At 48.6% G+C, this 16,523-nt stretch overlaps 1 protein-coding gene across 1 annotated transcript in view; it reads right to left on the bottom strand.

The window, feature by feature from the left end:
- LOC144157841 (O-acyltransferase like protein-like) overlaps positions 1 to 16,523 on the bottom strand; it is a 38,106-nt gene that overhangs the window by 10,886 nt on the left and 10,697 nt on the right. The window contains exon 3 of the mRNA XM_077688577.1: positions 15,879 to 16,021. Coding sequence (XP_077544703.1) covers positions 15,879 to 16,021 — 143 coding nt within the window. The remainder of the gene's footprint in view (positions 1 to 15,878; positions 16,022 to 16,523) is intronic.

The raw sequence follows: 16,523 nt of genomic DNA, 5'->3' as shown, positions 1-16,523 counted from the left end.
TGCGGGGCGGACATGCGCTATGATTGAACCAAATACCCCCGCTGGTTTATTTCCCCTCCTCCTCCTCCCCTTCCCCTGCACGAGGCGTTCGACCTCTCCCTTCTAAATAAATTCATTCATTCATTCATTCATTCATTTAACGGTACGAAAAAAATTCCCCCGCATTTCCCCGACGGGGAGAATGTGAAAGTGCGAATGCACGGTTGTCGGCCCGCTTGCGGCGCTTGCGCTCGGCCCCCGCAGCCCACCGCCTTGCCGCCTTCTCTTCCATCTCTTCCATCGGGTTTGTAGTATCACGTGTACACCACGCAGTTATCAAGCCGCTATAACGCCGCTGAGTCGCCAACGCACGCCGCTGACGACGTAGTTTGAATGCGTTAAAGATATAAGGCGCGTCTAACACTGATATCACCGTCGCGTCCGTGGCTTGGTCTTTTTTTTTTTTTTTTTTTTTTTTTTTAAACCCCTACACTAACGGCGAAAAGACTGACAACACTGTCATCAAATATAGAATCGTTACAACGTGATGTAGTTCCACGCATTGTTCTAGCTATAGCTTTCACCCTGGAAATTCTGTCATGGTTGATGCCCCCACACCAGACAACACAAGACACCATTTCACGTGATGTTGCCCCCACTTGAACAGCACACCTCGCCAGTGTCCGTCGACGCACTTTTTTTTGGCCTTTTGGTTGGTTCGGTACCGTTGTGGCTATCATTTGACGTTTCTCGGCGCTCGGTCTGGCGGGACATGAAGCTTGGCTTTGGGTGTCGCACGCCTCCCTTGTCCCGCCTTTCGCGGGGGCTCTCCGATGACTTCGATGGATTCGTGCTCCTCGGGGCCGTTTTCTTCTCGCGACCGCTTGGCTGCCGTAGAGGCCTCACCGCTGGCTTCCACCTCCATTATGTCGGGCTTGGAGTCGTCGTCCTCGCTAGGAGACGCCGCGGCGCGTTCAACACAGCCCGCGTTCCCGCTACCACTCACGATGACTTCAGGCTGGCACGGCACGCTTTCCTGCGTCTCACTGCCGATGTCCTTCGGATGATTCTCGTTATCTTGCGTCGGCTGGCCGCTTTCGCCGTTCCCGGCGTCGTCTGCTGCCTTGTTGATTTCCTCCGCTTCCGCCTCGTCCATCGTCAGCTCGGATCTCTCCGAGCCAAACGGCGTCGTTGCGGCAACGGCGTAGGTCTTGACGCAGTGTTGCGCTTCGTGCCCGAAGCGGCGGCAGACGCTACACCGCGGGACGCGGCAGTCTCGCCTGATGTGCCCGATCTGCTCACAGCGCAGACACTGCGGCGGCCTACCTGGGACCGCGACGAGGGCTCGGTCTCCTGCGATGCGCATCTGCTGTGGGATGTCTTCGGGTGCTACACCCGCCTTGAGTTGCAGCGATATGACGCGTGTCATGGTGCACTGTGCGTCGCAACCCTGCACGCGCCACTTCTCCCTTGTGAGTTCGGTCACCCGGCCGTAGGGTTGGAACGCTTTCTTGATTTCTTCGTCTGGCACATTGTGCAACACCCAATGCAACTTGACACGGATGTCCCGATTGCACGGATCAATCACGAGGCATTTCCGTCCTTTCACCTTTATCTCCTGAGTGGCGACAATCTTCTTCGCAGCTTCGGCGTTGTTAAACGTCGCAGCCCATACATGGTTCATCTGGTAGGGACCAAGCGCTACGACGCTGCCGAAAACATTCGGTTGCTGTAGCGCGTCTCATAAGTCTTCGACGCGGTATGGCCGCCCCTTGACATCGCAGTGAAAAAAGACAGTATTATTAACGACTGACCCGGTTGGCAGAGTTGGCAGTACGACAGCGTAATCTTCATTATCTTCAATCCTGTTACCGCGGGCCATCTGGCCCGCTGAAGCCGCTCTATCAGAGCCCGACATCACACGTCCGTTCACCGCTGTGACCGGAAGTAGAAAAAAAAAAAAAAAAAAAAAATGCCTCTCATCATAGGTACCCTGAACGTGCGCGGGCTAGGTGCCAGGCGGAAACAATGCCAATTGAAGCGCCTTATGATTGAGAAGGAACTTGACGTTCTGTGCGTACAAGAAACTAAAATAGAGGCAGAGGACAAGACTAACAGCATGGTCAATACATTCGGTAACAGCTTTTACGCGTGCGTAAGTCACGCTGTTGGAACATCGGGAGGGTGTTGTATACTTATAAGATCAGCAAGCGGTGTGCTGGTTAAAAATGTTCGTTCCGGCGAGTCTGGTAGATTAGTTGTATGTGACTTCCTGTTTGACGGAGATGAATTTCGGGTGCTCTGTATTTATGCTCCAAACAAAATACAAGAACGAGAAGAGTTTTTTCAGGACATTGAAACCTATCTAAATTGCGAAAAACATGTAATGCTTTTGGGAGACTTCAACTGCGTTTGTGCGAGAGAAGACCGAATAGGCGGGTTTGGACAGAAGGATCGAAGCGCCGAATTCCTTTATGAAATGTTAGAAGGCCATGAAATGGAAGACGTTGCTCACATTGCGTCAAAAGAAAACTGTTTAAGATTTACGCATTTCCAAGGCGCTAGCCACGCGCGCCTAGACAGAGCTTACGTGAGCCTGAACCTGGTGTCAATGTGTTCGAACTACAGCGTAAAGGATGTATCTTTCAGTGATCATTGTCTCGTGTCCTTCGTGGTAGGCGGCAGAAAAGAGGATAAGAAGTTTTCTTGGGAACTGTGGAAATTAAACTGTAGATTATTGAAAGATTCAGGGTTTAAAGAAAAAGTAGAGAAAATTTTCGTCGAGCACGAGAGCGCAGTGGGTCCTTCCTGGGCAGAAAAATGGGAATTAATAAAGCAGGACGTAAAGTTGTGTGCAATATCCAGGTCAACCGCATTAAGACGGATAGAAAGAGCAGCGGAAAAAAAATTGCGCAACAATCTACACCAGTTACTTGTACTAGAGAGTGAAATGCCTGGTTTATTTGGCGAAGATATAGCAGCTATAAAAGGAAAACTAGAGGCAATAGATAAAGTACGCTATCAGGGAGCCACAGTGCGGGCCCGTGGCGAAAGATTATTAGCTGGGGAAACACCCACTAAAAGGGCGTTAGGCGATGAAAGAAAATATGCAAAAAAAAATGAAATTAAGGAAATAGTTTTTCACGGAACACTTACAAGGGAAGGAAAAAACATAGAAAAGGCATTTGTGGAGCATTATGAGAAACTGTTTGGTCATAGTGCTCCGCGAATGGAAGATTTCAAAAGAGAATTTCTTCCGTTGATACCACAGTTAGAAGACGACGTGAAGGAAGGCTTAGAACAGCCGCTTACACTCGGCGAAGTGAAAAAAGCAATTGACGAATTGCAGGGGGCTAAAACACCAGGACCGGATGGCATAAATGCGGAGTTTTACAAGGCGTTCAACGATAGAGTTTCAGTTATTTTGCTGAACGTTTTTAAAGAAGCATATAAGAATAATAGTTTCCCGGTGTCATTTTCCCGGACATATACGGTTCTATTACCCAAATGTGATGATCCGGTTAAACTGCAGTCAGTTAATGGCTACCGCCCGATCACGTTAGCGAACGTTGATTATAAAATACTGATGAAAATTTTAGCGAAAAGGTTGCAAACAGTCATAACGTCCTTAGTTGGGCCACATCAGACGTGCGGCATTAGGGGACGAAGTATCGTCACCAATATCCATGTTGCTCGGAGTGTGTTGGAATGCTGTGATTTGATGTGCCGCCACGTTGCGATGATGCAGATTGACCTTGAAAAAGCCTTCGACAGAGTGTGTCACGAAGTGTTATTCTGCATTATGAAACAAGCAAATGTGGGGGAAGTGCTATACAATGGAGTGCATATGGCTTACCAGGGGTGTACCACGCAGTTAGTTATAAACAAAAAGGTCAGCAAATGCGTACCTGTGTTATCGTCAGTTAGGCAAGGTTGTCCGATGTCGCCACTCCTTTTTAGCATGTTTTTAGAGCCTTTTTGTTTAAAAATAATCCAAAGTAATGAAGTTAGGGGATTTAGTTTGAACTCAAGTGAAGTGCGGTTGTTGACTTATGCGGACGACGTGGCAGTGTTTGTTACAGATAAAGAGAGCGTGCAAAAAGTGACAAAGATTACAAAAGATTTCTGCGCACAAACCGGTAGTGCTGTAAACTGGGAAAAATGTTCGGGTCTGTGGCACGGAGTATGGCCCACCAAACCAGAGTTTTTTGAAAACATCCAGTGGTTTCAGGTACCGAAAAGATATCTTGGCGCTCCGCTGGAGTGCTACCAAGATAGTAGCAAGCATTGGCAGGAAGAAGCAGTAAGATTGCGTGAAAAAGCAACGAGGTGGGGAGGCCGCAACCTATCAATGTTCGCTCGTGCCACTGTCTGCAACATGTTCTTCCTGGCAAAGCTATGGTATGTGATGCAAGTAATACACTGTTCGCGAGTAAATGTGCAGAAAATGCACCGTATTTTTGCTGTATTCATCTGGGGTTCCCAATGGGAAAGAACCAGCCGTACGAATCTCTTTCGTAAAGTTCGAACGGGAGGGGTGGGCTTATCACATCTGTTTTTGCGACAACTTGTCAGCAGATTTATGTTTCTTCGCGATGCGAGTGATGCCTTTCTGCGCACATTTCTACAAAGTGTCTTGGTGGGTTCACTCCCGCAGTTTGTTGTTTCCAGTGTTGATGAACGTTACACATTGAAAGGTTACCTGAAGGAAACCGTTGAATCTTTAAGATTCCTCTGTGTAAGGTTTTCCCTTGAATACCTTTCAAGTGTTTCAAGAAAACGTCTGTTAGAAGATCTTAGAGATGTTCTTTTTCCAGTACCGCTGTACAGAACTATGTACCGCATTGGGCCAGGGCAAGATGTATTGTGTCGCGTCAAAAAGATGGCAGTCCCAGCATGTATGAAAACATTCTTTTTTAAGCTTCATTCGGGAACTCTTCTAGTCAAAACATGGATGGCTGAAAAAGGGTTGTTTGTGCCATGGACAACAGTATGTCTTTTGTGTAAAAAACCCGAAACAATAGACCACGTTTTCCTAGACTGCTGGGATGCCGTCTTTTTTTGGGACGTTCTTCAGCGTACCCTGAAAAAAGACTTGCCTGTGACACCACATGGAATCCGTTTCCTTCCCGTAGACAAACATGACAGTGTGCCGTACGACCTGATAATGCTTTTGGGCCTACACGCCATCTGGCTGAGTCGGATGGCGGTGCGCCACTCTGATGCTGACGCGAAGACTGTCAGCAAGTACTTTGCTCAGAATGTCAGTATGCTGAAGGAAGTCATTAATATGCAGTGCCCGGAGCTTACGTGGCTACCCATTTTGGAGGAATTGTCTTCTTTCGATGTTTATAATAGTTTTCGCCAACCGAAGTTCGGTGAGCGGGTTTTAAACCGACACTGATGCGTTTTAGAACAGCATTGTAGACATTGTAGGGACTGTTTGTTCAATGTGCAATAAAGAAAAAAAAAAAAAAAAAAAGCGTCCGTGGCTTGGTCGGTAGCGCGTCGCGCTGCGGCCCGCAAAGTCCTCGGATCGAAACCTGCAGCGCCGGATGCTGTTTTTTCTTTAAAGAGCACTGCGGACGCCGCCGCCGCCGACGCCGGCGGTGGATGGTTTGGGGTCGCTTATAAAGAGCATTCGCTCTTAAAAAATGATTCGTGATTTCAGCGCTTCGCCCTCCTAAAGACTTCAGCTGACACCTATCGCCAGACATTTTAGAGACCAAATGGAACTTATTTATTCGCACCTTTGATCACATGCTCTGGTGGCATTCAATGCAGCCACAATGACCCCGCTCCGCTAGATGGCGTTCCAATAAATTTATAAACACCAAAACGTCTGCCCCACTCTCTGCAGGAAGCTCTCGGCGTTGGTGAGACCTGTGAATGCGCGTGCAATAACGCGCACAGAGCGCAGGCTGAACGCTCGTGAAAGAAGGACGTTCGAATGAAGGAAATGAACGGCACGGAGCCGCTCACATGCCCCGAAAAACAAGAAAACATAAAGAAACCAAAGAAAAAAAATCGCGCCAATCCACCCTGTGAATGTGGTTGGAAAGCAAAGCTGTAAACGGCACCCATAATGATTACCCATGCGACGTCACTTAAATTCACTCACATCGCTCTACAAATAGTAAAACCAGATAGAAGTGAAATGCACTTAACCACACCATTTATTACTTCAAAGAGATTTTCTCGGTATGGTTAAATCAATGCCTGATGCATGAACGGTAGCAGGGTGGCGAGTTGGGCGAGTTGGGCTGTTCCCCAAGATGCATGAACGGTGTCTGGTTGAGTTGTATTGGTGTAGCACAAGAGTGGAAACTTTTTTTATAAAACTAAAGTAAGCTCCAACCCGGTGTTAGACGATCTGACTTCTCCGAGATTTGCGGCAGAGAAGGAGGAGGAGGATGAAGAAATACTTCTGTTCAGATTTCTGAACAGCCCAGAGTGCAGCCCTGGGGAGTGATTCCTTCTTCTTTGGGGCCCATATGCAGTCCGTGCGGCCTGTCCGCTGAAGCTGGGTAGGTAGAAAGGCCCTGGACAGCAGCATCTCCCATTGCTCTTGTTGGGTAGTTGACGGAAAGAGAGGAAGGTGCTCAGGGCTAAAGTCGCACACCCCGATTACGGGGCGGAGTGCTCCTACTTCTGAGCAAAATTTAGATTCAGCGTCGCAGTGATTCGGATGAATTAAGTGAAGACGCGTAGGCTGTGGGAAGGAGCCCGGATTGTATGAGCCGTAGGGTAGTTTTTTGTTCTCTGGAAACGTCAGGGTAAGGCGAAGGCACGGTCTGTCTCAGAAGGCGATAATCCTGGGTTATCTCCCTGAACGTGAAAAGCGGGTAACTGTCCTCGTGAAGCTCCATAGCACTGGAGGTAAAAGCGCAGGGTTGTTGGGTGGGCGTATTTGTTGCCCTCCATTGAAGCGTGAGGGGGGGGGGGGGGTCCAGATGAGTTGAATGTAACCGTTTGGGGAGTGGTTTTTTAGCACGCGCAGTGCAGGTCAGGATACCCAACTCGACATCTAATTCCAGTAGGCTTGCTGGGAATCGGTGATTACCCTCCGAACCCCTGGTTGAGTGAGAGAGCCAAGGTGATGGCTGCCTCTTCTGCTGCCGCCATTTCTTGGGTCCTAAGCGAGGTACACGCAAGGAGGTTGGTTCTGGAGGTAGCCACGATGATGGCGTATTGCTGCCCTCGATGTTTGGAGGCGTCTGTGTAGACAACTGCACGATCCCCACCGAGGGTGGCGTTTAGCGCTTGAGCCCGTGCTTTTCGGTGACCCTCGTCATGTGAGGGGTTCATATTTCTAAGCAAAAGGAGCATTTTTAGTTTTAGTCGCCAAGAGTCTGGGAGTACGTCAAGCGTAGTGACATTCTGGGCTGCCCAGCCAATCTGGTGAAGCATGCGGTTATTCACCGAAGTTCTGAGTCGGACCTTCTGGTTAGAAAGATGGCCTTCTATCAGCTCTTCCACCATGTTATGGACCCCGTGCTAAGCAGCCTCTGTGTGGACGCACTAATGAGAAGAACAATGGCCTGCTCGACCGCCTTTCTAATCATTATATAAAGCATCTCGATGTCTTCCTTGTCGAGAAGGAGACAGGGGGTTGACGTGACTCTCGAGGGGACAAAAGCTTCAATTAATCGAAAGGTACCGAATTCCTTTAGGCCTCGCTTCTTTGTGGCAAGTCGCCTGATCATGTGTATGATTTGAATTATGCTGTTTTTGAGGCGCTGCAGGAGACGTCACTCTTGGTGTTAGTCTCGATATGTAGGCCCAGGATCGTGATGCTGGGGCTTGGAGTGATGGCCTGGCCATCAAGTTGTATTTGAATGTATTCCTTCATTTGGCGTGAGGGCGGACGACAAGAAGCTGTGATTTTTTACGTGAACACTGGAGGGCACCGGCTTTAGCACATTGGCGTACTAGAAGTGAGATGCCTTGCATTGGTGTGACCTTCCTTTAATTTTTGTAACTCTTAGCATATGAGCAAGGTGCGCACAGGGACGCTAGACGGGCGTGAGTGGTCGCGTGACGCTTTCACGTGGCATTCAGCGAGAACGCAGGGGGTAAACCCGTAGATGAGCTTGGTGAGTACACCACTTGTTTTCTCTATCTTCGCGTGGGCTCGTAGCTATATCGGTAAGACAACGGGCTCTCGCTTTGTTAGTCTATTAGTTCCAGGTTCGATTCCCGGCGGTGCCAGCAAATTCTTTTATTTGTTCGCTGGAGTTCTCTGGTGGCACCAACGGTCGCAAAAGAACCCTTGGGGGGTGGAGGCAAAAAGCCTTGCTTTAAAAATTAACGCAGAAGCAGCGCCTCACGCATACCCATCGCACGTAGGGAGAAGATTGCTGATAAAATGAAACGTGACATCTCCAGAGGCCACGCCGCGAACGTGTCAAGTAATTTTGAAGCAAAAATTTACTACTCGCCGTGGTTTCGCCACGGATGCGCAAATTCACCTTTCGACCTCAGACACACCCCCTGCGACACACCCCTTGAAGCGCATCGCGTGATTCGCCGAGCCCGCTTCGGCGCTTCACACAAGGCCCCGTTTTCAGTCGTCCTGATCAGCTGCGCGGCGCGCGGTCGCGGGCGCTAAGCTGATCGGCAGCCGACCAACACCGCCGCCCCCCACGAGTGCGCCGCTGGGTCGTCTCGGGCCACGTGACTTATCGTGCGCCCGGCGAAGAGGAACACCGCGTTCGCCGCGAATGAAAGCCAGGCGGGCCTCCCTCTGTGAGCGTTGCATGGGGCCAACGGCGTTGAGCCGTGGTTGGCAGCACAGCTACATAAACGGTTGACCAAGTGCAATCAAGACTCACAGACTAAGCCGAGCTTTTGCTTTGCATATCCAAGGTTAGCCGAGCTAAGCCGCAGCCATTTTATATTTTCACGTTGTAAATCATCCCCGGTACATCGAAGGGAAACACTGAGCGACTCATGATGGCGTACGTTGACTCCATTCAGCAAGAAGCGAATGCGCATCTCCATCCTTCATTGTTGGTGGCCTTAATGCGGATGCGTCTGAACCAATCAAAAATTTACGGTTCTTTCTTGTTTGTGATTAATTGTCTCGGTATTGAGTGTTATATTGGCCCGAACGTACCCACCATAGCCCGAAGAGCCTGAGCAGATTTGGTGTTAGCTGGTCTGGTATATTTAACAGCTTCTCCGGTCATCCACTTCTGTAAAACAGGATGACTCCTTAAATTTGTTTTCTCGCCGTGTGCCGTCTGTTCGTTTCGAATGTGTTGTCCTCCTTGTGGTCACATTTTCAGTCTTTCTTTTCTGGCCGTAATTAAATCCATAAAAAAACTTCAGGGCTTTTTTTTTTCACTTTGTAGATCATGTTAACCGCAGGCTTGCATACAGAATAGGGAAGGAAGCCGGGAGCGCTGCTCTTGAAGGGCAGCTACACACCGTCTTGCGATCATTAACAAAATTCGGCCACCTTCGCAATTGAGATGCGAAGACTGAGCGAACGGCAGAGCTGGTGGTCTTCCCTAACTTGGCTTTTCTTAGGTCTTCCCATTTTATCGGTAGATAGGACAGTGATGCCGCCGAGCGTACGCCGTCTCTCTCAACTGGGGGAACACCTGCACGTCAGAGCTTACGTCATCACTAGGCACAACTAGGGCTGGGCGGCGGTTAAAAATTTTAACCCAATTAATCGGAAGACTGTAATCGGTTGCGTAGGTTTATGAATAAAAATGGTTCAAAGTAATAGTTTAATGATAATCATAATACTGTTAAGGTCGTTGATTCGAACTCGGTTAATTCGAACTTATTCGAAAGTAATTCGTTAAGTAAGTAATTCGAAAGTAATAAATAGATACGGTAAAAAAGATTGTGTGATGTTCTTTAGCTCAACATAACCCTTTCGCTCGCTTTTGTATCAACGTTACTCGATCGCCTTGTGGTTGACGCCAATTTTGACCTGCAGAAATGTGTTTACCTCGCCAGCCTCAGCTACTGTCTTAATTTTTGTAATACGTGCCAAGGGTTTTTATATCTTTTATGGGCAATATTTGATACCTTGGTTGTGATCTTTATGAGTAAAGCGTCAAATCACACTGCATGCCGTCATAGCTATACGTGCAATACGTCACTGATTCCTTACGTTGTGCTCACGCAAAACCATGGCGAATTCCCTGTGAGTTTGAGCAGTCGAGAATAGGGCCCCAGGATGCTTATCACTGCGTTCGCTAATCGCACTATTTCTAGAATCAGGAAGGTCAGCGCTTGTTGTATATTATGTATTTGCAGAAGGCTTACTTAAGCCACAATTGGTTTATAAAACGGTAAAACAATGTTGACTGCCCACTCCCCACTTTTGTACGGCGTACATTTCTATTAACAGTAGCCATTCCTGTCTGTCTTGGCTATCAGCTTGTGGTTTTAATCGTTATCATCTCTGAGCATACCTGCGTCTTTCTGTTGTGATGCAAGGCAGGTTATCTGAGTGCGGATGTGGACCTCGACACGCGTACGCCCAATTTTAACGTGGACCTCTTGTTTTATTTTGTTCCCATGACTTCAACCGATTACGCGGCTAAAAAAATTAATTGCGACTAAAGCATTAATCGATTACAGGGAGGTTAATCGATCAATCGCCCACCCCTAGGCGCAGCCAATCGGCGATGTGTGCCTCCACACCCCTCCCAACCTCCACTTAAACTCAGCCGAAGTCTAAAGCCAACGCCCGCGCTACGAACCCAAAGGAAAAAACGGGAAGAGTTCTTTTTCTTAAGACGCGCACTCCGCACACCTGCTCCTTAGCTCCTTGCCTCCTCGCCACTTTCCCTCAGACTTCTTAGCCTCGCATTCTCTTTCGCTCCCCTTTGCTGGAGTGGAAGCGGAAGGCGACGTCAGGCACGGCAGGAACTCAAGCTTAACGCTTTTTTCAACTTTTTTCGAAATATTAAATGCCTGCAGAACGTAGTCAACCAATACTTCCACTACTTATACTAGGAGCTCGCAAAGCATCTCAGCCAAAAAAATTACTGCTCTATGCCCATCAGATTACTTAGAAATTTTCTCAAAAGATCTTTCTTTCCCGGTGGTCTTGGCGTTCTTCCAGTGCTGGAATTGCATCATTGCTGCGGTGTAGCGGCTATTGGCCGGATTCCTTTCAATTCCAGGGATTAACGCATCCGATAGCCACTTCAAAAAGAAAGCCATGACAGCAAAGTAGAAGCAGAAGGTGTACCTGCGGCGACGGACAAATCACGCACTGCCGCTCCGTGCTGGTGATAGCTACAGTGAAATCTCGATATAACGAACTTCAGGGGACCGTGGAAAATTGCTCGTTATTCTGAAAGGTCGTTATAGTGAAAATCGCAAAATTTAAGAAAACAAACAGTATTTCAATGCCTAAAACGACCTACGTGCACAGCAGTGCATCCTTGGAGTCATTTTTCACAAAAGAAATGCACTAGTGATCATGAAACAATGCACGTTTATTTAAAGTGGTTGGCGATTTTCATCTAGCGCGAGTAGCATAAGCTTCCTAGCCCGAAGGACTCAAACTCTTACACATTCCTGGGGAGTGAATCAGTGGCCGTGCGGTTTTTCCCCGGACATGTGCGGAGTTTTTGTATGCAGTCCACCACATCCGCACTCGTCGCGTGCTCGTCGTAGTCTTCGAGTGCTGCTGCGGTACCCTCAGAGGCATCGTTGTTCATGCCATCCTCGCTGCCATCTTCACTTCTTCATCCTGAACGCTCACGGTCTGGGCAATGTCCTCTGTTGTCAGCTCCGCTGATGTCCGTGAAGATCCAGCAAGCCACGTGAGCAGCGGCGGAGCGTAGAAAAAGTTGGGGTAAGCGCGAATAACGCGGCCGCGGCTTTCGGGACGGAGAAGGCTACCCATGCTTCATTTTTTCTATTCTCCTCACCTTTTTTTCTCCCTCTTGCATCGGCTGCCGCATTCCGCAGAGCAAGTTGCAAGACGTCCTCTTCTTCGCTGCGCTTTGCCGTGTCGTCTACTAGCACACTGCCCCGGTTGCCGCGATTGTTTAACGGACTTCTAAGAGTCTCTGGCCTTGAAAATATGAGTTCGTAGTACTGAGGTGCTGTTAACATGGCACGGAACTAAATAAAACGATCGTTATTTTGAAGCGTTCGCTATTCTGAAGTACGTTGTAGTGAAATAATTTTACATTAAAACTATAAGCAGTCGGCGTGGGATTTCTTAAACGCTCGTTAATATGAAAAGTTCGTTAATGTGGTGTTCGTTGTACCGAGGTTTGACTGTATAGCTTTCGCAGCACTTCCAGACGCGAAGGAAAGAGTGAAAGCGTTTATCAAAAGTGTTACAGGGTCCTTTAAGCATCTCTGCTGTTAAAATCGAGCGCTTAGTGTTTGCGGTCCCCGAAAGCTTCAATTTCTTATGATCGCCATGTTCTAAATGTTACTCTTCTTGAAAAATTTCTTCCAGTACATCACCTACGGTTACTACTAAATCCCGCCATCCTTAATCTCTCCAGGAGTGCCGCTTGTTACCTCCGCGGTGGCTCAGTGGCTAAGGCGCTGTGCTGCTGCGATGGCTGCTTTTCAGATGAGGGCGAAAGCGAAAACGCCTGTGTGTCGAGATTTCGGCACGCGTCAGGGATTCCGAGGCGGTCGGTATTAATCCAGAACCCTCCCCTACGGCGCCCCTCATAGCCCAGTTGATAGCTACGATTAGCTGAACCCCCAACTTTTTAAATTTTTTGTTATGTGCTCGTGGCATCAAACAGCTGCGCCCCCTATAGTTGAACGTCGTCCATCGCTGTTTACGACCGCTTGGCGAAGCCTGTGTGACACTGCCTTTTTAACTTTTTTTCTACAGATTTCCAGGCTTGGTAAATCCTCCGTGGCCTTGCCTTCACCGTACTCGTAAGATTGCGCCGCTGTTATCGATGGGCCCATAGAGTTTCTTAGTAAGTATACAGAGGAAACTGAGCCTTCTAAGCCATGTCGTCATGGGGGTTCATGGGAAGACCCCCCTTTTTGGCTTAGGCTTGGCATGACAATTAGATTCATAAGCGGTTTTCGGGATTTGCTTTCTTCACTAGGCATTAACACGTTTACGAGCTACAAGGAAGGCGAAATCCTCCCTGTTCTGTGGTAGCCGTGTTCGGTGAAACAGCAGGCAGTGCGTGATCGCACCTGACGTTGCTCATTCCGCAGTCGAAGGACTCATGAATGAGCGGGTAATTTGCCGCCGCGAAATTTGTAGCCGACGAAAAGAAGAAACAAAACGTACTTCGACGAAGACAAGATACGACCACGGGGATACGACAGGTACGGGCGCTTGTATGCGTCCTATCTTGTCATGGTGCACGACTGTTTAACCCCACGTTTTCTTTTTTCTTGTTAAACTAGTTGGCGGTCGGTGCACCGGTTCACCACGAAGGCAACATTTTAATAGGCACGCTCAAAAAACTTTCCAAACTCTTCAAGCAACTTATTATTTGAAATAATGGTAAAATTAATAAAATCAGAGTCTCTAATTAGTTTCCCCCTAATATTAACCTTGTTCGTAACTACAACCAGAGTCTTTCAATGCTTCTCTGGTCATGAAACTCCCGGCCAAGTTTCGTACGGGGACAAGGCTACCGCGACAAAGGCTACCGTCTGGCTACTGCTCTGTAGCCAGACCGGCACACAGGAACGCAGTAGCAGCATGCCCGTTTGCACCAAATTTTTTCGCCACTCACAAAATGATAAAACCATTTGAGCGGCCCACGACACGTAAAGCGAAAGCGCATTGCTGATAAGGCGGCGAGCGTCTCTGACCACGCCCCCGGCTGCCCTCCGATCAACACCAGCGCCGCGGCGCGGCCTCCCTGGGCAGTGTACGAAGCTCTCCCATAGCGTGACGGCGAAGTTTCATGACCAGAAAGGCATTGAAGGACTCCTACAACCTTGGCCTACGGAATAGCAAGCACAACCGTTCCGGCAAAAATACACTTTATTTCCTTTTTCCTTAGTTTTAAAACAGCCTGTTTTAAATGCATAGCATTTTAGTAACTCACAATGTCACGCGGCGTTGGCGTGCGCTGTCGTAGTCCGCATGCGCGCCTTGTCGTAGTCCGCATGCGCGCCCTGTCGTAGTCCGCAGCCAGGAAGAAATAACAGTTTCCGGCGCCCGGTTTCGAACCCATGACGCCGCGGGCGGAACGCAAGGTGCCCGGCGCACAACCGACCGAGCCACGAAACCGACACAGATTTCAATGCACCGAACGCGCCTTATATCCTTCACTCATTTCTCGTTTGTTTCGAAAGCGCCACAAGTTGTCCCGCGCTTCCAAAAGATGGCGACACGGGTCCCGCGATCAAGAGATACGACTTGCCGGCGCACCCCCTCGGAAATGCTGTGCATTTGATCGTGCCCCTCGCGAGGGGGATGTCTTTTTGTCAAGTAGCTATATATATATATATATATATATATATATATATATATAGCTGCAACCCTGCAACACTTTCGATAAACGCTTTCACTCTTTCCTTCACGTCTGTAAGCACTGCGAAAGCTACAGTTATCGCCAGCACGGAGCGGCACTGCGTTATTTGCTCGTCGCACCAGATACGCCTTCCGTTTCTGCTGTTTGCAATGGCTGTATTTTTACAGTTGCTATCGAAAAGCGTTCATTGCTGCTACTGAAGGAAAACCGGCAACAGCCGTTACATGGCTTAGTGACGTAATTCGCGCCGTCAAAGAACGTCAAGACAGGGAAAGAGAGAAAAATGTTTTGAGCAAGTTTCTAAGTTATCTGATGAGCACAGAGCAGTAATTTCTGGCTGAGGTACTTTGCGACTCCATAATCTAAGTACTGGGTGTGTTGGGTGACTACGCTCTCCAAGCATGTCTTTCAAAATAAGTTGAAAATGTTGCAGGGTCCCTTTAAGAGGATACAACGCTAGTCGGTCGCTCTCGACATGTCGTAGACGCTCGAGTCACGGCCCAGGGGTTACAAAGAAGGTCCATTCACCCGGAGAAGCTGGAGTGGCGCTGGCTACCACCCCCAAGCGCAGGAAACGATTACCTTAACATAAATACCCGAGAAAGTGGACGGGAGCACAGCCCCGCCGGTAGCGTAGTGGTCATCGCACCAGACGTGTGTTCTGGAGGTCGTGGGTTCGGTCCCACCCGGCGGGCATGTTTTTCTCCACTTTCTTTCAAAAATTTGTACCTGTTTCAACGATAATTATGTGAACCACCACATTCTTCCCTTCGCTTTTCTTGACTGCCTACCCTTTTTATTTACTTTGCTTCTGAGAGCAGAAATATCGCAGGAAGTTTGAAACCCCTTACCACATGGCCTGCATTCTGCCAGAGATGAAGTGAAAACAAAATAGTAATGGCAAGTATGTCAAGCAAATAACCGGACACTAAAGCAACGTTTGAGATTCTGCGCTGCGCTGCTTATTTATTTTCCACTTACATAATTGCACACTATTCTTCGCGTTTTTGTGGCACTTTGTTTCAATTTGCGGTCACTAAAACGTTTCAATTCAAGCCAATGATGAAAATAAGGCGAGCGCGATGTATAATGGCGGTCCATGGCGACACAGACGGCCTTGATGTGAGCCGCATAGACGCTAGCGCCAGATTCCTCTCTAGTGTATATTGTAAGAATCTCTATGGACGGGCCACGTCCTTGGCCTTTTTCGTAAATATACAGACAAAATGAGCTAGCAATACGAAATAAAAACTCACCTGACATCTTCAATATGTACTTAGTGCCTCGTACAATAACACGTTTTTTATGATGCGTTTTGCGTGACACGCAATTACATCGGCAGTATCTCTTCCGAGTTATCCGTAGAACTGACAGACGGCAAGGTCACTAGTCACACTGACTGCACGTGCTATGGCGGGAATTCTTTCTTCAACGTACCATGCTGAACTGGTCGAGGTTGACGATTTCTCTCGATGTGGCGACGTGCATGTAGATGACCAGAGGATGAATCAGGTAGATGAGGTAGGATAGTGTGCTGAGAGGCACCAGGCCGCTCCACGACAGCGTTGTGTTGATCAGCCCTGCACAAAGAGTTGCCGGAGGAAAGAATGCTGGTAGTGGTTATGGGCGTTGGGACCTGATTGTTACCACTGTTTTAGACCACGCAAAGCCCTTAATGTTGTTCGCACCATTGATGAAAATTCGGGCTCTAGCGCCTCACCACAAGTTAAGCAAATCCGTCAAAAGCAGGCTGTATTCGCTACAGCTCATAAATGAAAAACGTCATTGTTGTACAGTTATGGACAATTCGAATACGAACCGCGGAGCGCACGACCGAAGGTACCGGTGCCGTCACATGGCAGCGGCCATCGAAACCGCACCGACATGCGCAGTTGAGATGGCGGGAGCGAGGCTGCGTGTCCCACTGCGATATGTTGCCCTCTGCTCGCTCGCATGCTAGCCTTGTCGCCATGCCGCAAGAGCGCGGCGAGCACTGAAAGTACTACCAGTACTACCACCGCTGCATCTGAAGGTGTTGGTCGCGTTGAGAGCAGTGCGGCGCCTAATTGCCTGCACATGCGG

This window comes from Haemaphysalis longicornis, unplaced genomic scaffold (genome assembly GCF_048455015.1).
Source record: "Haemaphysalis longicornis isolate Haplotype H1 unplaced genomic scaffold, Haemaphysalis longicornis Haplotype H1 scaffold_1, whole genome shotgun sequence".
Taxonomy (NCBI): domain Eukaryota; kingdom Metazoa; phylum Arthropoda; class Arachnida; order Ixodida; family Ixodidae; genus Haemaphysalis; species Haemaphysalis longicornis.
The sequence above is the reverse complement of the archived record's forward strand: the minus strand, read 5'-3'. Positions and strand labels throughout refer to the sequence as shown.